Here is a 23,546-nt window from a genome sequence, read left to right on the forward strand (position 1 = left end):
AGCAGCGCATGATACAGTGATTTTACTCCACTGCTGTTAGTTTCTTCTGATCATGCAGTGCTCAGAGGGAGAGTGAAACACTCCCATGGCTGGCTGATTAAACGAAATTACCTGAAGGTCAATGTCAGAACTTTTTGATGTACCTCCTCATTTGTACAGAATGTCAATTGATGCTGTTAAAAATAAAGGCTCTGTGCAGGTGCATTTTTTGTTCATCAAGGTACAAATAAGGTAAATAGCCACATTTACATGCACCCTAATAATCCGTTAATAATCTGACTAATAGCGCAATCAGAATAGAATATGTCCATGTAAACACTTAGCCCGATTGAGGCCAATCAAAATACAGTTTCTATCTGATTAAACAAGGTGGGTAATCCTGTAAATAATCCATTAAATAGAAAAATAATATCCCTGTAAATGCCTGTATCCGATTAAATAAAAGTTTAAGTCCGTTCTGCATGTGCAATGCCTCATAGTGAGAGTTTATACTGTCTGAGCAGAAACTGGTCTGCAGGGGAGACGAAGTTTATGCTCTGATCTTTAAAAGACAGCGGTGGGATGGACATCCAGCTTATGTGTCTCAGAACACAACGGTCAGTTAAATCAGTTTCTCCAGGTCAAAAATTGGTATTTGCACCTTTTCACAACCGAATATTTTAAAACAGAACAGTAGAATAAAAGCCTGGAGGCGAGGCAGGGTGTGTGGAGTCAGTACAGCTTAGAACACATCATTTCAATGGATTATGGTTCAGTTATGTTACCTGACTAAAGGGCCTGAGATGGAGCCTTGAGGGGACCTCCCCAGTGATAAGAGGGGAACTGCCCCAGAGACAGTTTAGTACCTTTATTTCTGAGAGTGTTGGGGTACATGTACCACAGTGTGGGAACCACTGACATAAATAATCAACAACTCTGCCTCCAAGGCAGCTTCAGACAAGAATATCAGTTCTTTTTTCTCCTTTTCTCTTCTTAAAATAAAGGTTTAAAACTGTTTAATGCTGTTCAAGCTGTCCAGCCGACTGTTTTCGTGTTTAGCAGCACATAAATCAGGAACCTTTATCGTTTTATGATTAATGGTTAACTGGCAAAAGATTACAGCAATATGAGTGAAAGAAACCACCATAAAATAAAACTATAACAAACAATGAGCTGACAGATCTGATGTGCTTGCATGAAGCCAAATTTGCTCTGAGTCATCAAAAATGAATTAAGCCATTTATGAAGTGTCAAATGTTCTTTTTTTAAAGAATGACTGAACGCACAATGATAGCTTTCCATCAAATTCAAATTGTGATAAAATATCTCATCTTTTATATACAAACACACATGCAGTACACTTTTATAAATAAAGGTAGTAAACTGCCACTGGGGCAGCTCCCCTCTTGTCAGTGTGGTGAAAGTCTCAAGGGTTCACCTCAGTACCTTTAGTCATATATAACACACCAATCAGGCATAACATTCTGACCACCTCCTTGTTTCTACGCTCACTGTACATTTTATCAGCTCCTCTTACTGTATAGCTGCACTTTGTAGTTCTACAGTTACAGACTGTAGTCCATCTGTTTCTCTGATACTTTGTTACTCACTTTGTTCTTCAGTGGACAGGACCCCCGTGGACCCTCACAGAGCAGGTACTATTTGGGTGGTGGATCATTCTCAGCACTGCAGTTACACTGACATGGTGGTGGTGTGTTAGTGTGTGTTGTGCTGGTCTGAGTGGATCAGGCACAGCAGTGCTGCTGGAGCTTTTAAGCACTGTGCCCACTCTCTGTCCACTCTATTAGACACTCCTACCTTGTCGGTCCACCTTGTAGCTGTAAAGTCAGAGACGACAGCTCATCTGCCGCTGCACAGTTTTTGTTGGTCATCTTCTAGTCCTTCATCAATGGTCATAGGACGCTGCCCACAGGACGCTGCCCACAGGACGCTGTTGGCGGGATATTTTTGGTTGGTGGACTATTTTCAGTCCAGCAGTGACACTGAAGTGTCTTACAGTCCTGTTGAAACTTTGTCTTTTCCGAAATTCTGTAAAGCTGCTTTGTGACAACATCCGTTGTAAAAAGTGCTATACAAATAAATTTAATTTGATTTGATTTAAGAACTCAGGCAGCACTGCTGTGTCTGATCCACTCAGACCAGCAAAACACACACTAACACACCACCACCATGTCAGTGTTACTGCAGTGCTGAGAATGACCCACCACCCAAATAGTACCTGCTCTGTAAGGGTCCATGGGGGTCCTGACCACTGAAGAACAGGGTAAAAGGGGGTAACAGAGTATCAGAGAAACAGATGGACTACAGTCTGTAACTGTAGAACTACAAAGTGCACCTATACAGTATGTGGAACTGATAAAATGTACAGTGAGCGTAGAAACAAGGAGGCAGTCAGAATGTTATGCCTGATCTGTTTATAATTGATAAATATAATTCCATATAATTGTACTATAATCCACTGAAATGATATAATTCTAAGTTTCTAAGTTGGGGGCAGCTGTGGGCTGCAGCTTAGGGAACCAGCCCTGTGACCGGAAGGTTGCTGGTTTGATCCCCTGAGCTGACAGTCCATGACTGAAGCGTCCTTGAGCAAGACACCTGACCCCCAACTGTTACCCAGGCGCTGCGGATAGGGCTGCCCACCGCTCCGGGCAAGTGTGCTCACTGCCCCCTAGTCTGTGTGTGTTCACTAGTGTGTATGTGGTGTTCCACTGCATGGATGGGTTAACTGCGGAGGTGAAATTTTCGTGTTGTGGGACTAATAAAGGGTCACTTAATTAATTAACTGTACACCGTCTCGTCTCCAGGCTTTTATTTTACTGTTCTTTTCTGAGAAAAGGAGAAAAAATAACTGATATTCTTGTCTGAAGCTGCCTTGGAGGCAGAGTTGTTGATTATTTATGTCAGTGGTTCCCACACTGTGGTACATGTACCCCAACACTCTCAGAAATAAAGGTACTAAACTGTCTCTGGGGCAGTTCCCCTCTTATCACTGGGGAGGTCCCCTCAAGGCTCCATCTCAGTCCCTTTAGTCAGGTAACATAACTGAACCATAATCCATTGAAATGATCTGTTCTAAGCTGTACTGACTCCACAAACCCCGCCTCGCCTCCAGGCTTTTATTCTACTGTTCTGTTTTAAAACATTTGGTTATGAAAAGGTACAAATATCAACTTTTCACCTGGAAAAAACTGGTTTAAGTTTCACAATCATACCTTAAAACCACTGCTGGAGCTTTGAGGGAGCATTTACACTGTTTGTACCCTGATGAACGAGAACAGTACCTGAACAGAAACTTCATTTCTAACAGTGAATGGAGGAAAAGTTTTATATACAATTTCTCCGCTTTTTTCCATGAACTAAAACAATTAACACCAAAGCACAGCAGGCTTTTATCACCAGCAGTAACTGTGGCTTTTACGGGTTAAGCCTTTATCTGACTTGCTGCTTATTTCATGTATTCCACCCACAAGACTGAACACAATCAAACTGCGAACTGGCCGCGATCTCATCTCCTCCCGATTCGCACTGAGATTAGGCTTTCAGTATTGTCAGCAACTGTCTTTCTCTTCCTTAATTACGCTGCTAATTTATCATAAAAGTGATTAATTTAATCTTAATTGCATCATCACACAAGCAGCTGGCTGGGAAAATGCAACAGAGAGCCAAATGATGGGAAAAAGAACAGCTTTAACTGTAACAGCCTGCAGGCAACACAGCCTCTCTGCTACAACAAACAGTCCACAATAAAACACCTTGTTTTAGAGACAGGAATCTGAAAATAAGGGTTTTATAAGCTTAAATTAATATTAATTCAAAATTCATCATTAATAGAGTGCATGTGTTTTTTACTAGAGGGGAAAATGTGATTTTTAAAACATATTTTTTAGGACGGCAGGCTTTTTTATGCATCGCTGAAGTTCCATGTCACATATTAATGATTATAAACTAACTAAACTGCAACCTGATTGGCTGAGCTACATTCAAACTCATCGTGAAACACTTAGCAGTCACTAAACTGCTAAAGATCTTAAATAATAAACTCTGTAATAATAAACTCTACAACTACAATTCTACAGTTACAGACGATAGTCCATCTGTTTCCCTGATACTTTGTTACTCTTTTACCCTGTTCTTCAGCGTCAAGACCCCATGGACCCTCACAGAACAGGTACTATTTGGGTGGTGGGTGACACTGACATGGTGGTGGTGCTGTGTTAGTGTATGATGTGCTGGTCTGAGTGGGTCAGACGCAGCAGTGCTGCTGGAGTTTTTAAACACCTCAGTGTTGCTGCTGGACTGAGAATAGTCCACCAACCAAAAATATCCAGCCAACAGTGTCCTGTGGGCAGTGTTCTGTGACCACTGATGAAGGACTAGCGCAGAGGTCATTAATAGGTGGACTGCGGTCCGAGTCCGGACCCAGACGCTGTCCTATGCGGACCTGGACTTGTAACTGATAAACTATGGAGAATTATTAAATTTTCATTTTACTGTTTTAATTAGTGTAGCTTTTCTAGTCATTGCAGTAGCTATAGCGGCCCAGGAGACACAGACCAATCACATACAATCACACGTAACACTACTCAGCCAATCAGATCTGTGCATTACGATGAGCACCGAGACTCGAGTGAGTGACTCCACATGGGAGGGATGAGAGAAACAGCAGTCAGAGAAGAAAGTGAGTCAGAGGGAAGTTATTCCACATGACGTGGTCTACAAAGAGAAAACTGACAGTAAATGTTGTTGAAATCTGACTGAACTGGACTTTATTTGATCTGATATTCAGCTGTTGACTGTATAAGATGTTGATATTCCTACTCGGCTACTTCAGTAAACAGTATATGGCACTGAGTCATGATGTAACTCAGACATTATGATGTTCTGGATCTTTGCTTGAGGAAATTTTCTCTAACTGGACCTTACTGAATTGTAATTAGAGACCCCTGGATTAGAGGATGATCAGAGGAATTGTTTTCATTTCCTCCCTCTAAAGCTGTCGGTATCTGAGAGAGTGAGAGCTCAGCGGGGGGCAGATGTTTGTTCACTGGACTTGGTGTTTGTGTAAAATGTCTAAAGTGGCACTGCGGACCCTGATGACCCAGCGTCCCCTGCTGGAATGTGCGCATGTTTAGCTTTGTCCCAATTACTTTATTATCAACAAACTGTTTCAACACCTCCAGCTAACATTGCCAATCCAGCGTTTCGGTTATAGTTATTTTCACCTCCATCAGTTTATCTCTCTTTAGATGTAGCTGACGTTACTATGCTCTGACAGCTGGCAAGTAATTTTTCCACAAAGCATTTAAACCTTTTATTTAGTCTGGACTCCCACGATGTTGTGTGTTTAGTTCTCCAACAGTTCTAGACTCATCCTTGAATTTTACTCTTGGCAACTATGGCAAAGATAAAGTGATGCACCTTTCCATGATGAACTGGAGTGATATGAATGCCCGTATTTTACGTAAATATATACGTAAATATACGTATTTCGTATATTTTCTGTAAGGTTGTGTTTACATACACTGCTAAATGCAAAACCTAGGCACCCTTAGAAAAAAATGACATATTTGGTTGATTTTTTAAGAGAAAAGACATAGATATAACTTCTGCAGCAATTAATTTAAAAAATATATTTTTTCAAATATTAATGAAAATCAAAATAAATAAAAAAGTAATTCGTGTAAATGTGAATCCTTCAATAAATGAGAAAGGGAAATTTTTCCCTTTCAAAGAAATCTTATTTCTTTGTAAGAGAGAAGTGAAAATTTTAAACTGACTCCTGAGGACCATCCCTACTTAAAAATAAAATGACACAAGTTTGTGATGCGTATGCTTTTTTTAGTTTGCTTTATTTATGCTACCAGTGCTGCCGTCCTGATTTGTAGTAGATGATTATTTGGCCATTTATAAATCATTTTATTCTGTGTCCATGATGGCTTTCAGCTGCATGAATGTTATCACAGCTCAGTGAGCAACAAACTGAGAGAGAGAGAGAGAGAGAGAGAGAGAGAGAGAGAGAGAGAGCACTGATAATCTCTCACTCTCCTCTGCAGCTCAGTGCTTTAGGCTGAATCTCTTTATGTGAAATGCATGTACACTGTGAATAATTCACTGTCTTTTTGCCCTCGCCTTACATAAGAGAAAGGGCCATGGAAAAAAGCAGGAGCTGAGAGGGTCTCAGGTGTGGGGTCAAGTTGTGGCTGCACACATACATTTTCCATAGCGCTGCTTCTGTGCTGCTTAAAAACACTGCAAAGTGCTGCAAACAAACCACAGCATGGACAGCTTCTATTAGCAAATTGATTAAAAATAAACAGTAGCAGTAAAAGCATGTGGAAGAACCACTGAGAAGAACCAAGAGTCAGAAGGAAGACCTTCCTCAGAGCATGAGGAAGAACCACTGAGAAGATCCAATACTAAGAAGGAAGAACTTCCTTAGAGCATGAGGAAGAACCACGGAGAAGAACCAACTCTTAGAAGGAAGAACTTCCTTGGAGCATGAGAAAGAACCACTGAGAAGTTTTTCACTCACCTGTGTAAATATGATGTGACAATAAACATGATTTGATTTGAGAAGAACCAAGACTCAGAATGAAGAACTTCCTTAGAGCATGAGGAAGAACCACAGAGAAGAACCAAGACTCAGAAGGAAGAACTTCCGTACAACATGAGGAACAACCACTGAGAGGACCCAAGGATCAGAAGGAAAACTTCCTTACAGCATAAAGAAGATCCATTCACATGAACCAAGACTCAAAACGAGAACCTCCCTAAGAGCATGAGGAACAACCACTGAGAAGAACCAAGACTCAGTAGGGACGTACTTCCTAGGAGCATGAGGAAGAATGACTGAGAGAAACCAAGACTCAAAATGAAGAACATTCTAAAAGCATGAGGAACAACAAATGAGAGGAGCCAAGATTAAAATAGAAATGCTTCCTAAGAACAGGCGGAACAACTAAGAGGAACCAATACTCAAAAAAGAACCTCCCTGAGCATGAAGAAGAACTACCAAGAGAAACCCAAACTCAAAAGGAGCATGAGGAAAGAACTGTTGAGAAGAACCAAGAGTAAAAAGGAAGACCTTCATAAGAGCATGAGCAAAGAACCACTGAGAGGAACCTAGACCCAATATGAATAACTTCATAAAAGCATGAGAAGGAACCAGGGACAGGAACCAAGACTGAGAAGTAAGAACTTCATAATAGCATGAGGAAGAATCACTGAGAAGAACCAAGACTCAAAAGAAAGAGCATATGGAGGAACAGCTGAGAGGAATACTCAAAAGAAGTAATACTCCCAATACTCCCTTAGCATGAGGAAAAAGCCACTGAGAAGAACCAAGATTAAGCATATTAAGAGCATGAAGAGGAACATCTAAGAGGAACCAAGACTCAAAAAGTGAACCTCCTTAAGAGCATGAGGAAGAACCACTGAGAAGAATCAGGACTCAAAAGGAAAAACTTCCAAAGTGCAGGAGGAAGTCCAACTGAGAGGAACCAAGACTCACAAAGACCTTCACAAGAGCATGAGGAAGAACCACTGAGTAAAACCAAGACCCAAAAGCAGACATTCGCTAAGGGTCTCTGAGTGTGTTTTGTAGTTGCCGTTTGCTCTATGGTTAAGTTCCTTGTCTCCGGCGTGGAAGAGCAGGTTCAGTCTGGCTTGTAATGGATTATGTTGTTTGTATGTGGTCATTAGATCTGTTCTGTCATCGCTGCTCTAACAAAGTGTTTATCGTGGAAACTCACAACAACGATAAATCATGCAGCCAAATTATACAGTTTCGAGTTTTCTTTATAAAAACGTCCCTGTTGGCTCTAACAACACAGTCTTCATTCATTTATTTAGCAGCACAAGATCTCTGGCTTCCCCTAGATTTTTATTTTTATTTCAGGCTGGGTGGTAGACCCTCTAGCTCAACACCCCTAAAGTTGTCCATAAGGATGTTTCAATTTGCTGCCACATGAGACAACAGTGATTGGTCAAGCATGCTCATCTAGCCTGACAAAGCTTGCACAAAGGTCCAAAAAATTAATATAGCATTTTCACAATTACAATAATCACATTTGGTGTGTGAGACATCACCGGGTGAGACATCATCAGGTTCTATACCCGATCAAATGACCTTATCAACATCTGAATAAACCGAACTTGTTGAGTAAAGGCCTTATCAGTTTTGTGAGGTTTTCTTTTCGCGCCTTGAAGAACACAGTTTGTGTTCCCGATGCCTTTTTCTGTATCACGTCCCAAGACACACTGAGTAACTCTTCTGGTGGTGAGAACAAAATCCAGTAAAATCCCTCAGTGGCTCATTTATCTGTTCACAAGAACACTCACACAGTCTGCCGCAAAAAAAGTGAAAAGAACATTTCCATCCTCTCTTTCTCCTTTCCATCAGTGTAAATGCCTCTACAGAGTATTTAGTTTAACTCAGACACATTTGCACTCATTCCTGGAAGCACTCAAGCGGATTACTTTAAATCTGAGCAATGAATCCAGTGTTCTCGACAAGGATTAAACAACTGAAAGAATTACAAGCGCTGCAGATACTTGCCTCCGTTCAACATGATGTAGCAAAACAGCACATATATAATAAAACTTTTTAAGCTGCTGAAGTACCAGTCAAAATTTGGACACACCTTTGGCTTTGTTTCTTTAGTTTTGCACTAAAAGGCTACTGTAGTTAACAAGCAATGGAAGGTATAAAAACAGAGTTTCTAAAATGGACAAAAGTATGTTGCATGGAGTAAAACAGTAGAAGCCACACTGAAGCGTGAACTTTGTCTGTATATCAAAGCAAAGGGAAAGGTATTTTGAGGAACATAGTTTTGATTTAAATACCTTTTGTCTGCTTTCTACCTACCTTTCGATGAGTAGATAGTGTGTCTAGACTTTTGACTGGTACTGTATTTTAGTAGCTAGATTTTGCTCACCTGGTTGCAAAGCTTCTGGGTCCTGTTGGAGAATCAAGTGAGTCTCCTTGTTTGGGTGATTTGTCCCGGTTCATGTGCTGCAGGATGGAGCTCAGCTCACTGATAACATTGACCTTAGGATCTGGATTTGATGAGGGTGGACTCCGAAGCTCGGGAGGATCTCCCCAAAGTTTGGAGCTTCTCTGAGTGGGTGTTTTGGGCAGTTCTGACTGGGCAGCACCATCTGGAGGCGGAGGTGGGGCAGGTGGAGGTTGACTCAAGGATTCAGGACTTTCCTCGATTAAGGGATCCCTGAAAAGTGCATTGCTTTTGTTGATGATGGGCTTCATTTTTGGTTTGGGCGGCACTGGAGGCCGATCCACCAGGAATGCCTGACCATCTGCATAGACTGTGCAAGTGTCCAATGCTTCACCACCTTCTGATGACAGCGTTGAAATGCTGGACACGGTTGAGACGGTGCTAGTGGTCTCTAGGTGGGGGTCTCCACTACTTCTGCTGTCCACTTCTTCAATTCCAGAGTCTGTGACTGGCTCAAAGCTCTCGGGAGGTGGCGGGGGGTAACTAGGAGGGGGCATGCAGTTTGAAATCCCAATTGGACGCTTAGGTTCTGAACTGATTTGCGGAGGTGCATGAGGATAGTACGGAGGCAAGGGTCCTCCTGGGAGACTGTTTTTCCTCTGCTTCAGAATCTCTGCTAACTGGTCCTCAGGGATGTCAATGCTGTTTGCAAACTCCAAGGGAGGAGGTAAAGGTTCAGCAAACACAAATTCCTCATCAATATCCACTGAGGCCAAAGGTGGAGGGGGGATGCGGAAAGGGAGTTTGATGGGTTCATCCATTGAGCCACCCGCTGTGATGCTTTTTGTTCGGTGTGGAGCAGGCTGAGAATTGAGCACTGCGGGTTTGATACTTGAATCTCTCGATTCTGTAGGTACACTGTCTTGTCGTGGTGCCCCCTCCTGCTTCCCTCCATCACTTGCGCTATTTTCCTTGGGCTTTACACCATCTACTGTGTGGACCATCAGTAGCCCTGCTGACTTCTGCTGTGATGTGTCCACAATGTCAATCAGCATATTTTTCTTCTCTGCCTGCTTGTCGTCTTTCGTGCCATCTGCTTCGTATTTAGACTCCGTCATCTGTCTCCGCAGACCGCCTCGACCCGCAGACCGGGCCAAATTGGCCTCAATGCCCGAGCGGAGCTTGGTGTCGATGAAGAGGGGCTGGTTGAGGTCTGGTTTGTGGGACTCCCCCTTTGGTGGAGGGGGAGGAGGCTGCACTTGCTCTTTCATTGCTCTGTCCCGGGCAGCTAAGGCCAAGGCTAGAGGGGAATTGGGGTCCAGAGATTTGCCTGTGACTGGATGCAGGTAGCCTCCACCATTGGAGCTATAGGTCTTCACTGATGCTGGGAGGCTGACAGGACTGTCTAGATCAAGGCAGTTCCTTGTACGTGTGTTAAGAGGTTCACGCACAATTGTGGGTTCAGGGGTGTTAAAGTCTGTCACATTTCCACCACTGCCACTACCTCCACTATTGCCACTATCACTTCCACTACCCTGTGCTGCATTCAGCAGTGAAGCTGGTGGTGCCATAAATGTCCGCAGTCCCTCATCGTTTCCAAACATGCCCTCATCTATGGACTTCGACTGCCGCAAGCGAGGGACAGGAGTGGGCAAATCTTCATCTCCTAAATCTGTAGACAGAAAGGCTGGGGAATTTCTACGAGCCTCCAGCCGCTTCTCCCGGTCACGAACCGCCCCAGCAATAGCAGCCGCAAATGGGTTACTGACGCTAAGGCCATCTTCGGGTCGCAGCTGGCCACCTGAGTGCTCAGGGGTGCTTGTCTCAATCTCCATGCTGCTACCTTGGCTGCTTTTGCCACTGCTGCTGGTGGACGGCTCTTTGACAATGATGGTGGGGATGGGGATGGAGCAGGTTTTCTCTGGACTGTCCTCCACATTCGGCTGCTTGACCAACATGCCCTTCCGCCTAGCCGGTTTGGCTGGGACATAAAGCGCCTTGTTGCCAACCTCTGAGTATGGGTTCTCAGGCACGGAAGCCCTATTCAGATTGCGGGCATTCTGCTGAGAGTTCTGAGGGTCGTACTGATCTGAGTTTTGACGCTGGAACCCAACCCGGTCTCTACGGATGGTGCCTGTGCCGGCATTGCCATACCCTCTGCCTGCTGAAGGCTGGCCAAAGCCAGGCTGGCAGCGGCCGGGGCCGTAGCCTTGTCCAACAGCAGCACTGGGATTGAAAGGCGGCGATGGAGGGGAGACACCTGGTGGAGGTGGGATGTCTTCCGATGTGTCGGGCATAGAGAGGCTCCGAGTGAACTTCAGCAATGGAGGGGTCAAGAACTGCTTCTCTTCTTCCGTAATTCCTAAGCAAGATGAACAGAATACATATTATTTGGGTACCTCAGATGCTGACAAGAAGTTTATACAAGTTGTTTTCACAAATATGTCTTCATCAAAGACTGTTTAACCCTTAAATGCTTACCTTGTTTAGCTAGCAACTCATGATCTAATTTCCCTGTCTACCTTGACCATTCATTGCCAAATAAAATTTATTTGACCAAGTTTAATGACTAAAAACACATCACACTGATCATGCAACAGTGTATGTTATTAAATCTGCAGCAAAGGCTCTTCATAGCTCCAAATAAATTTTGGCTGTTATTAACCAATTCTCAATCTTTAGCCATCTCTAATAACATTCGCTAATTAATATTAATGGTCAGTTGTTCAATCAGTGCCTTCCAGCCAAAGAACTAACTCTGTTACTATATTTCAGTGTAGTGTAAGAGTGATCTATCAGGTATCACTGAATGGCGGTTTTAAACATTGTGTCCACTTAACGCATAATGTTATGACCACATTTGTCCATTTTCTCAGCTCCACTTACTGTATAGGTGCACTTTGTAGTTCTACAGTTACAGACTGTAGTCCATCTGTTTCTCTGATATTTTGTTAGCCCCCTTTTACCCTGTTCTTCAGTGGTCAGGACCCCCATGGACCTTCACAGAGCAGGTACTGTTTGGGTGGTGGATCATTCTCAGCACTGCAGCAACACTGACATGGTGGTGGTGTGTTAGTGTCTGTTGTGCTGGTGTTAGTAGATCAGACACAGCAGTGCTGCTGGAGTTTTTAAACACTGTGTCCACTCAATGTCAGAGACGATAGCTCATCTGCTGCTGCACAGTTTCTGTTGGTCATCCTCTAGTCCTTCATCAGGAGTCACAGGACGTTGCCCACAGAACGCTGTTAGCTGGATATTTTTGGTTGGTGGACTATTCTCAGACCAGCAGTGACACTGAGGTGTTTAAAAACTCCAGCAGCACTGTTGTGTCTGATCCACAGTGTCCTATGGCCACTGATGAAGGACTAGAGGATAACCAGCACAAACTGTGCAGCAGCAGATGAGCTGTAGTCTCTGATTTTACATCTACAAGGTGGACCGACAAGGTAGGAGTGTCTAATAGAGTGGACAGTGAGTGGACACAGTGTTTAAAAACTCCAGCAGCACTGCTGTGTCTGATCCACTCAGACCAGCCCAACACACACTAACACACCTCCACCGCGTCAATGTTACTGCAGTGCTGAGAATGATCCACCACCCAAATAGTACCTGCTCTGTGAGGGTCCATGGGGGTCCTGACCACTGAAGAACAGGGTAACACAGTATCAGAGAAACAGATGGACTACAGTCTGTAACTGTAGAACGACAGAGTGCACCTATACAGTAAATGGAGCTGATAAAATGGACAAGGAGGTGGTCATAATGTTATGCCTGATTGGTGTATTTCTGTATGTGTTATTGCACAGTTTTGGTGTTTTTACTATGACTCTAAAATGTGGAAAATAGTAAAAAAAGGAAAATTAATTTATGATTATGTGTCTGCTACAATAGCTTGCAGTCTGTCAGCTCCTTTCCTTGTTCTAGCCAGCTGGAGAACATCAGTAAGCTGTGCTGCCTCATGATAAACTCAAAGCACAGCAGGACTCAATCGGATTGGAGAGTTTGATGAACAGAAAGGACAGTGTCAATCCTACAACCTCCTGTTTCGGGTCATATGGTCAAAAGAACTCAGAACTCAAGGGACCATGAATAATATTGCCATGTATTAATATGCACTTGATGATTGTGCCATTTCTTCTCCAGAATGTGTAATTAGTTCTAAAGGTTCCATCAAAGGAATCCGGAGTGGCAAGCAGATCGGCCTAATTTAACGATAATCGAACTTAATGAACTCTGTTCAGCTGGCGAGACGGAGCCGGCTGAGCGATGAAAACGTAATTGACCCTGGGAATAGCAATCACGTAAAACATATAAATAGATCTCAAAGTTAAAATAGGACTCTTCTGCACAGCAAATCCGAGTCATGAAGAAACCACGTCAGTGACTCTGTATATAGACCAGGCGAGTCTTAAAGCTATCGGAAATAAAACTGTGAAATACTATAATTAGCTTGGGTGAGTCAGGAATGTTTTAAAGTCCTGAATGATTCCCACAGAGAACAGAGTGAGCTTCTTAATCTATAAAGTTCCTCAGGCTAATTTTATCATTCAGCAGAAGTCTGGGTGCAGCATCACCCTTTACAGTGAATGAAAAGCAGGAAATAGAAGATACAAGCAGCAGATTTAAAGGAAAAGTCAAATTTATCCAGTTTTCCCCCCCTTATACCCCAAATGTGGTCGATCAGCCAAGACAGGTTTGGTGTCTGAATTATGGTTTAGTTTTGGCACTGGAGCTACAAAGCTGACAAGTAATGGAAGCTTATACCCCATCTCTATGTTCCCAAGGTCCCCAGGATTCTTTGCAACCTTTATTTTCTCACAAAAATTTCTAGGAAACATCCCCTCTGTTTTCTCTTTATCGTTTTAAAAACAGTCCTGTATTTCCAGGATCTTATGTTCCCAGGGTTCTACATACACTATATTTCCAACAGTATTCGCTCGTCTGGCTTCACACAGATATGAACTTGAGTGACATCCCATTCTTAATCCATAGGGTTTAATATGATATCGGCCCATCCAACTCTTCTGGGAAGGCTTTCCACAAGGGTTAGGAGTGTGTTTATGGGAATTTTTGACTGTTCTTCCAGAAGCACATTTGTGAGGTCAGACACTGAGACGAGAAGGCCTGGCTCGCAGTCTACACTCTAATTCATCCCAAAGGTGTTCTATCAGGTTGAGGTCAGGACTCTGTGCAGGCCAGTCAAGTTCTTCCACACCAAACATGCTCATCCATGTCTTTATGGACCTGCTTTGTGCACTGGCGCGCAGTCTTGTTGGAACAGGAAGGGGCTATCCCCAAACTGTTCCCACAAAGATGGGAGCATGAAATTGTCCAGGAAATTTCATGACTGGACTTTTGCACAGGTGGCGTCAGATCACGGTACCACGCTAGAATTCACTGAGCTCCTGAGAGCGACCCATCCTTTCACTAATGTCTGTAGAAGCAGTCTGCAGGCCTAGGGGCTTGGTTTTATACACCTGTGGCCATGGAAGTGATTGGAACACCTGAATTCAATGATTTGGATGGGTGACTAAATACTTTTGGAAATATAGTGTACCTTGGGTCCTATTCTGCAGAGGTCTTATATTCCCAGGACCCTACATTTCCAGGGCCTTATATTTCCAGGATCCTATATTCACTGGATGCTTTATTCCTAATGACCTGTTTTCACTATTATGTATATTTCCAGGATCCTATCTTCTTCATGCACTATATTCCCACTACCCTCTATTTCCAGGATCCTATATTCCTCAGATGCTACATTCCTTAGTATATTTCTATGATTCTATATTCTCTGTACATTATATTCCCAGGAACCTATATTCTCAGGGCCTTACATTTCCAAATATTTATATTCACAGGGCCCTCTATTTCCAGGATCCTATATTCCCCAAACACTATATTCCCTGGAACCTATATTCCCAGGAATCTGTTTTCCTAGGTCCCTAAATTCCCAGGATTCTATATCCTCAGACATTATATTCCTTGGAACCTATATTTCCTAGGACCGTGTATTACCAGGGACCTTTATTTCCAGGATCCTATATTCCTCGGACACCATATCAGCAGGAACCAATATTCCCAGGCCCTATATTTCTAGGATCCTATATTCCCCTGGATCCTATATACCCCAAAACCTGTTTTCCCAGGGTTTTACATTTCCTGGGTTCTATATTCCCAGGATCCTATATAGCTGAGTTCCTATATTCCCAGTGTCCTATGTTTCCTCACTGTCATTTAATAGGACATAGCTTTATGTTCTCATGCTCATTTTTCCTCAATGAGAATATAAGAGTGATGTTCATACCTCAGGTATATTTACAAACATACAAACCTGAAGTACAGACAAAATTCATGCTTCTAGATGCTGCTACTGTGTTTAGCTATGCTAACGTCCATGTTTATAGAGAACAGTGAGTCACACGGTGTCAGAAACCACAGAATTAAGTCTATGTTGTGACTGCCTTGACTCCTGTCGGTTTACCACACTGGGATGCATTTCCACAGTCAGACTGGCAGACTGTTTCTCTTACCGATGGACTTCTGTCTCCTCATCGTACCCTTCGGTACACCCAGATATGCCCCCTGGGGGCCGCCAGGAACAGTGGGTGGGACGACAGCTACACCCTGTCGCTCGTACATGGACTGCAGGGAAAATAAGGAATCAGGGTAAGTACACATCTGTACCCGGTGGGACCTGACTGCTCATACACACTTAAAAATGGTTCTTGAAGGGTTCTTTGATAAAGTTCTATGTAGAAAAAGGGTTGCACCAAAAGGTTCTATACATAACCATATAAAATCATCAATCATCTCAAGAACCCTGTAAAGATGAAAAGAACCCATTGATCACACAAAGGGTTCTTTGAGTATTCATGGTTCAATATATAACCATTTTATTTACCAAAGAACCCTTGAGGAACCAGCGCAGAAGCAGTGAGAAGAAGAAATGCTTACATTGAAATCTGTGGGAGTTGCTATGCAGCGACTGGATGGCCGGGGCTTTATGGTGGCCACCCTCATGTCCACTGAGGTGTTGTCCCTGCCAGTCTTCTGGGCCGGTGCTACTTCATCCACTTTATCTGGAACAGACAACAAACACCCAGCTGAGCAACAGGACCAGAGCAGGAACAGCTGTTAACCTCTACAAAAAGAAACAAACAAACAAACAAACAAAACAAGTAAAACGAAAACCTCCAATGGCGCCAGAAGCCAATAATCCGCATATATCTTCTCATCAAAGGAGACTTTTGATGAGACTCAAACAATGAAATAAACAAATTAATCAAACAAAGAAACAGGAATGAAGAGACCGGTCAGCCCCCAAAGCCGTGCAAGCTCCTCAGAACTCAGAGCCACAGGGTTTTAGTGTTAGCCACTGCCACGCTAGCGAGCCGCATGCTAGCAAGTCCTGGTAATTGTATAGTTCGTTCTGATCTTTTGAAAAGCCTCCATGCATTTAAGGTGATTACTTAGTGTGACTTGAAATACAATCCTCTTCTTCAGACCCTCAACATTAGAAGACTGAGAATCTACACAGAGACGGGAAGAGAAGAAGATTCAGAACAGGGCTAAAACGCCAAACGCAAAGACTTAGATATAAACACACTACAAATACACACAGGACTGTGAAAAAGTCTCAGTCTGAGAAAATTAACCATAAAGCCACTTATCTGGGCAGCAAGTTTTACTCGTAAAACAAAATACTAACATTAGAACAAACAGTCCCACTTATATTAAGTGTCTAATAACTGTGTATTTACACATCAATAACACATATAACAACACCATAGCTACTAATCATTTAGGCCGCGTTACAGATGTATAGCTTGTGTAATTACATATGTGTATTAACTTTAGTTTTGCCTCTTGTGATTCCAGTGTATCTCTTTGATACACTACAGATCAGAAGTCTCTTTTTGCATATTACATTTGTTTTACATAATTATTGTGGAATAACTGTGTTGTAACAAGGTAAACTAGTCACATCACATTAATTACCATTCTATAATTACCACTCTGTAGTTGAACTGTACCCATTTAACAGCTGAAGTTGATACACACGTGCAATTACATTACTTGGTAAGTGACAAGATCATTAATAGTTACATTGTTGTTGCATATGTTATTCACATATAACTACATAGTTATTAGAGACACTTAATCTAAAGTGGGACCGAACAAACACAAATACATAAACAGGCTTTAAGGAGAATCCCACTGCTTTTTTTCAAAAATATCCCCATAACTCAGTGTGTGAGGTGTAATCAGAGAGGTTCAGAGCGGTTTGGTGTGAAATGGTTCAGACGTCTTTACAGTGGTGGTGATAGGAACCAGGCGTCGCCATGACTACAACACAGATATAGACATTTTATTTACCATCCAGAACCACCAGATAACCTACACAAGTCTTCTGAGTTTATATGGAATGTTGATGATGGAAAATAGTGGAAAATCTGGAATAATAAGTTTTCTTTGGGGACTATTTTGCCGCACAGCGCCCTGCATGTCTTCCTCCACCATGAATGGAGTTTAAGTTCTCTAAACTATCATAAAACAGCATCTCAGTCATCAGGCAGTGAATTCAGAACCAGTTCATGTAGGAACTTTCTGTGAGGAGCTTTTAGAGGGGGACGTCTGGTTCCCATCACCACCAATGTAAACAGTTCTGACACTCTAGAAAGAAGCGTTTCACACTGAACCACTCTGAATGACTGAATGACATCTTACATCTTAATGCACATGGTTTAAAAACGTCTCCCCCAAAAAAGGTCCAGGGTTTTCAGCTTCCATAAAATAACTAATGAATCAAAGCAATCCTTCGTTATATTAAATCTGTTGATGGAACTGAAAAATGTGATGCAGCAAGAAGTCATGAACCAAACCTGTGTTCTTCTATCATACATATTCATAACTTTACTGAAAACAACACATTCTTTTTATGTTTTATTGTACTTTACTGTATTTATTCTAATAAAGTCTTTACTGAGAAAATCAGTTACTGCCCAAAAAATAGTCTTAAACAACATGACTGCTCAGAACTATCCACACACACACACACACACAGAAATGCAGGCACACACAGAATGCTCAGGTAATAATTGTCTTTCTATTCGTCTTGTATATTTTTACACAACATCATGACACTGGTCTTTCACTCAAGCAATAAGTCATGTATTTTTGTATTTTTCTAAACTCTAAAAAATGCTTCTTAAATGGCTCAATTCACTGGTATAGAATGTCTACATTATTTGGAGGTTCTTTAACATTTCTGTAGGTTTCTCACACTTAACCTCTGGTTTCTTAAAGAACCATCCAATGTTCTTTAAGGAAGCAAAAGTTGTTCTTAGCACTCTTAAACACCTTTTTTGGTACTTTTATTTTTAAGAGTGAATATATTTTATGCTACTCAGTATACTACAATATAATGGACATTTGCTACATACTCTTAAATCTGTGACATTAAATCACTTCTAAGTTCAAATATTGTCAACATATTAATAAAAAACACCCACAAAGACCAACAACATAACGTCACACTCACATAAATATGCGTGCTCAAAGACGGCTCTGCTTAAATACTGCATTTCCACACACACTGGTGGTTTTCATTCCAGCCCTGAGGGATTTGGTTCTACACATATTCTTCATTTTCCTGCTTTAACACACTTGATCCAGTTTATCAGCTCATTGTTAAGCCCTTAAAGAACATATATTCCATTGATTTCTTGTTTTTTTTTCTTCCCTTGAAGTCCACTTTTCAAGTTTGTGTGATTTTATGTATCAAAAACAGTCGTAACTCATTTGTCTCACACACACACACACACACACACACACACACACACACACACACACACACACACACAGTGAGTGAATAACAAGCTCTTACAGTCTAGTGGCTCATTTTCCCTAAGCTGGTGGCAAAGAAGCACTTTTTTTACAGCATTATATACTAAGTTTAATAGAAAATCAGGTGAATTTATAAGGACTCACAGAAGGCCTTTCAGCTAGAAGTACTGCTTAATACCTCTAGTATTTAGTCTCATTGTGTTCACATATTGTGTAGAATTACAAGCTTGTTTCTTCATTATTTTCTGAGATAGTGGCTTTAAGAAGTTGGCTGATGTAACTGATCTAGGTGTGTAGCGCTCTCCTCCGAGTACATTCAGCTGTCCAATGCTGTTGTGTGAGCAGCAGAAGATGCAGCGGCACCTCACAGGTCTCAGAGGAAGCCTGTGCTAGTTTTTGCCCTCCTAGTACTGGGGGAGTCCTAACTAGTGGGTGGAATTGGATACAACTAAATTGGGGAGAAAATTTAGAGAAACAATAAAAAAAATCATATTAAACCCTATGGATTAAGAATGGGATGTCACTCAATTTCATAAGCCAGACAACTGAATACTTTTGGAAATATAGTTATGGTTAAGGTCCAAGATGTTTTATGTTAAGGTCCAAGATCCAAAATCAACATTATGCAGAGGAAGATATGAGGACAATAGTAGATAATTCACTCACATCCTCAGAAGACGCTCCTTCACCAAGTTTTGACAGTTTCCCATTTCCATCAGAGAGATCTCCAGCTCCACAAATCTCACACAGCGTAGCTTTAACACTCTTTTGGTAACTGTATATTTCTGTATGTGTTATTGCATAGTTTTAGTGTTTTTACTATGACTCTCGGTAGGTAGCGCTGTTGCCTCACAGCAAGAAGGGCCTGGGTTTGATTGCCCGGCTGGGTGACCAGGGTCCTCTCTGTGTGGAGTCTGCATGGGTTTCCTCCCACAGCCCAAAGACATGCAGTGAGGCCAACTGGAGATAAATTGCCCCTTGGTGTGAATGTGTCTGTCTGTCTGTCTACCCTGTGATGGACTGGTGACCTGTCCAGGATGTTTCCTGCCTTCCATTCAATGGCTGCTGTGATAGGCTCTGGCTCTCCCCCTCAACTTAGAAGGATAAACGGCTTAGAAATTGTGTGTGTGTGTGTGTGTGTTTTCTCAGATTTAATTTGCATTCGACCTCAAACCAGAAGACGTAGGGGTGCACATTTGACACTTGACAGCTGCTGAAAATGTGAAAATAAAACCTCTCCATCTCCACACATCAGGTATTTCAATTTTTGCAGTGCTCTTTTTGGAAATTCCATATTAGTCAAAAAGTAATAAAGATTTCTACATTTATGAGCTGTAAAAATGAAAACAATCAAATAAATAAATGTATTCCATTAAAACAAGCACATTCTAGAATATAAGGATATCAAGTTGATAGCCTGAGCCAAACCATTTTTATTTAAAGTGTCAAATACACCTTCTTATATAAGCAATGCACATTTGAAATTAGGCTTTTTTCATTCTAATGGCTCATAACTCAGAAACCTTAATTGCTTTAAGACCAATACCTGCTCAAAGAGCACTGTAATATGAATTAAAAAGGCCAAAATTAGAAAGATCTGTACTTCAGTGTGGAGATACAGGTCAAATTTGCTACAACGAACACAAAATATCCAGATTTTCCAAAGACATTAAATAGCAAACTTGCATTTTTATAGAACCCTTGAAAACCTCATGCATGTAGCATCAATAAGTCAAATGTTATCATATAAAATAATTCTTTTTTACTAAAGCAATTATTTTAGGGCGATATAAATTCCACACCCACTTTTTAAAGCCTCTATCTTTCAGAAATGAATGAAGACACACCCCTGAAATTTTTCATATATATTTACCTGACTGCAAGCTTAAGGCTTAAGATTTATTAAGAAAGGCACTAATGACCGACTGTCCACTGACACTTTGCACTGGCGAGTGATCAATTTTGCGAGTTATCAACCAAGAACATCCATGCAAATGAACGCAGGCACAACTTCATAATTAACACATGACCAGCACAATATAACCACATGCTTTTATTTGTCTGTTTCACATTCAAAACATGGTTTATCAAGTTTAAATGAGTTATTTTCTCAAGGTTTTGTGTCAAGAAAGTTGCCATGGCTCATGGGAGCATGTGACTATTTCAGTGTAAAAATAACTTTGAGAAAATAAGGCATTATTTTGACATGTCAGAAGTTCGAGAAAGTAAACCAAAATATACATTCACTCTTTACGTGCTTCTCTAGAATAACTTCCTCCCAGTACGTGGTGACACTTCTACAAGTGCTTATGCAATGAGGCAAAAGTACAACAGCCTTTTAGAGCCGCTGTAAATAAAAATAAAAATAGACTTTGAGAAAAAAGTTGTAATATTTCAAGAAAAAAGTTTTAATATTTTGAGAAAAACGTCATAATATTCAGGGAAAAACGTCATACAGTTAAGACATTAAAGTGGCATTAATACCAGGAAAGGTTAGTATTGTGTCCAAAGGCTTTGCGAAGTGAAGCAGCACCTCTTCGTGTTAAATGAGGGGCGCTGAGTTGGTGGAGCTGCACTTTCATATCAATTCCCCCATAAAGAAACACTCAGCCTCCCCGTCTCTCCTGCACATCAGCACCAGCCTGGTATTAGTGTAAGAACCGGCTGAAATGGCTGAGCTGGTATCTGTGTTTATAAGTTAAGTAGTACTTTTTTTAAATCCCACAAACAGGGAAATTCCACCTCCGCATTTAACCCATCCGTGCAGTGAAACACCACATACACACTAGTGAATACACACACTAGGGGGCAGTGAGCACACGTGCCCGGAGCAGTGGGCAGCCCTATCCACGGCACTCAGGGAGCAATTGGGGGTTAGGTACCTTGCTCAAGGACTTCTCGATAATGGACTGTCGGCACTGGGGATCAAACCGGCAACCTTCCGGTCACAGGGCCAGTTCCCTAACCTCCAGTCCACAACTGCCCCCAGAGCCAGACGGACTCGGAGGAAACTGCGTTTATCTAGAATAAAGAGCCGGACGGACTCGGAGGAAACTGCGTTTATCTAGAATGAAGAGCCAGATGGACTCGGAGGAAACCACCTGTCTGTGTTGTTGAAGGAGAGTTTGAGGCAGGGTCATCTACACGGCTATCGGGGGCTTCATCTCCACCCATTCAAACAGGGCATGAAGTTTCACAAACAGTGAGGATGAAGACCAAAATGATCCACAGAGAGACGGGAGTGAGTGGAGCTCCGGGCGCTAGGACAGCAACCAAGACCCCAACGTGTTATGGCAGCCCCCCTATAATTAGACCACTTTATCCTCTAAATATTAGGACCTTTTTTCTCAAAATATCACAACTTTATTCTCAAAACCTACTATTATTATTTTTATTAACAGTGGCTTTAAAACGCTGTAGTACAAAAGAGAGCAGTGACTGCCCCTTTGGTCTTATTATGGCTAAAAGACCACTGCGGCTAACTAGTAAATCTGCCCCCATAATGTATTTAAAAAAAGTAAACAAAAACAAACAAAAAATCAGAAATAAATGGCATATGTGGCTATAAACTCCTGCCCGTGTCCAACATGACGTGTAGAAACCCAAACACTACACACGTCACAAACTTACAAACTACTCATCTACGAAACTCTCAGGACAAACATCAACAACATCAATACTGTTTTTCACTGAACTGTTATGCAACAAGCCACCGCCTGGCAATGTGCCAACAGTGAAGTCACTGTCTGTTGTAAAATATCATGCAGACGTTTCCTTACAGAACAACAAACTAGCGCCACATAAAAACATGCAGCACAAACGGAACCAAACGAGCCAGCTACTGACTGGAGAGGTGAACTGCAACACACAGACTGAGACAAGTTGAGTGCAACCTGAATTAAAGAAGGACTCCAGCGTTTTTCAACTTAATCTCTATCAGTCATCACTCTGTCAGGTTTCCCAGGTGGTTGCTAGGGTGCTGCTAACTGGCTGCTGTGGTATCTCTGGTTGTTTGTAGGGTGTTTCGAGATGGTTGCTAGGGTATCTCAGGTGCTATGGCATACCACGTGGTTGTGTTGCTAGGTGGTTACAATGGCATCCCAGGTGGTGGCTAAAGTGCTGCTAACTAGTTGCTGTGGTATCTCTGGTTGTTTGTAGGGTGTTTCGAGGTGGTTGCTATGGTATCCCAGGTGATTGCAAGGGTGCTACTAACTAGTTGCTATGGTATACCAGGTGGTTGTGTTGATAGGTGCTTGCTATGGCATCCCAGGTGGTTGCTAGGGTGCTGCTAACCAGTTCTTATGGTATCCCAGGTGGTTACTAGGGTACTGCTAACTCGTTGCTGTGGTATCTCTGGTGGTTGGTAGAATTATATTTGAAATGAATAAATTAGCTTTGAATATACAACCCCAATTTCAATGAAGTTGGGACATTGTGTAAAACATAAATAAAAAACAGAATACGATGATTTGCAAATCCTTTTCATCCTATATTCAATTGAATACACTACAAAGACAAGATATTTAATGTTCAAACGGATAAACTTTGTTTTTCGCAAATATTCACTCATTTTGAATTTGATGCCTGCAACTTGTTCTATCGTATTCTGTTTTTTATTTATGTTTTACACAATGTCCCAACTTCATTCATGGGGTTGTACTTATAGTAGACACCAGTGGGTAGATGCTGAATGTTTATGTTTCAATGAATTCTTAAGTCAAAGGTGTATTACCGTTCAAA

General features: G+C 41.8%; 1 protein-coding gene across 7 annotated transcripts in view; it reads right to left on the bottom strand.

Annotated features, from left to right (window-relative positions):
- The window catches only part of LOC108440598 (SH3 and multiple ankyrin repeat domains protein 2-like), a 285,653-nt gene that overhangs the window by 20,442 nt on the left and 241,665 nt on the right, over positions 1–23,546 (bottom strand). For 5 of the 7 annotated variants that reach the window (XM_037540117.1, XM_037540115.1, XM_037540116.1 and 2 more), the window contains 3 exons: positions 15,915–16,039; positions 15,491–15,602; positions 8,940–11,319 (listed from right to left, as the gene is read on the bottom strand). In XM_037540117.1, coding sequence (XP_037396014.1) covers positions 8,940–11,319; positions 15,491–15,602; positions 15,915–16,039 — 2,617 coding nt within the window. Of the gene's footprint in view, positions 1–8,939; positions 11,320–15,490; positions 15,603–15,914; positions 16,040–16,429; positions 16,490–23,546 lie in introns of all 7 variants that reach the window. The other 2 variants (XM_037540113.1, XM_037540118.1) reach the window with 1 other exon arrangement.

This window comes from Pygocentrus nattereri, chromosome 7 (genome assembly GCF_015220715.1).
Source record: "Pygocentrus nattereri isolate fPygNat1 chromosome 7, fPygNat1.pri, whole genome shotgun sequence".
Taxonomy (NCBI): Eukaryota; Metazoa; Chordata; class Actinopteri; order Characiformes; family Serrasalmidae; genus Pygocentrus; species Pygocentrus nattereri.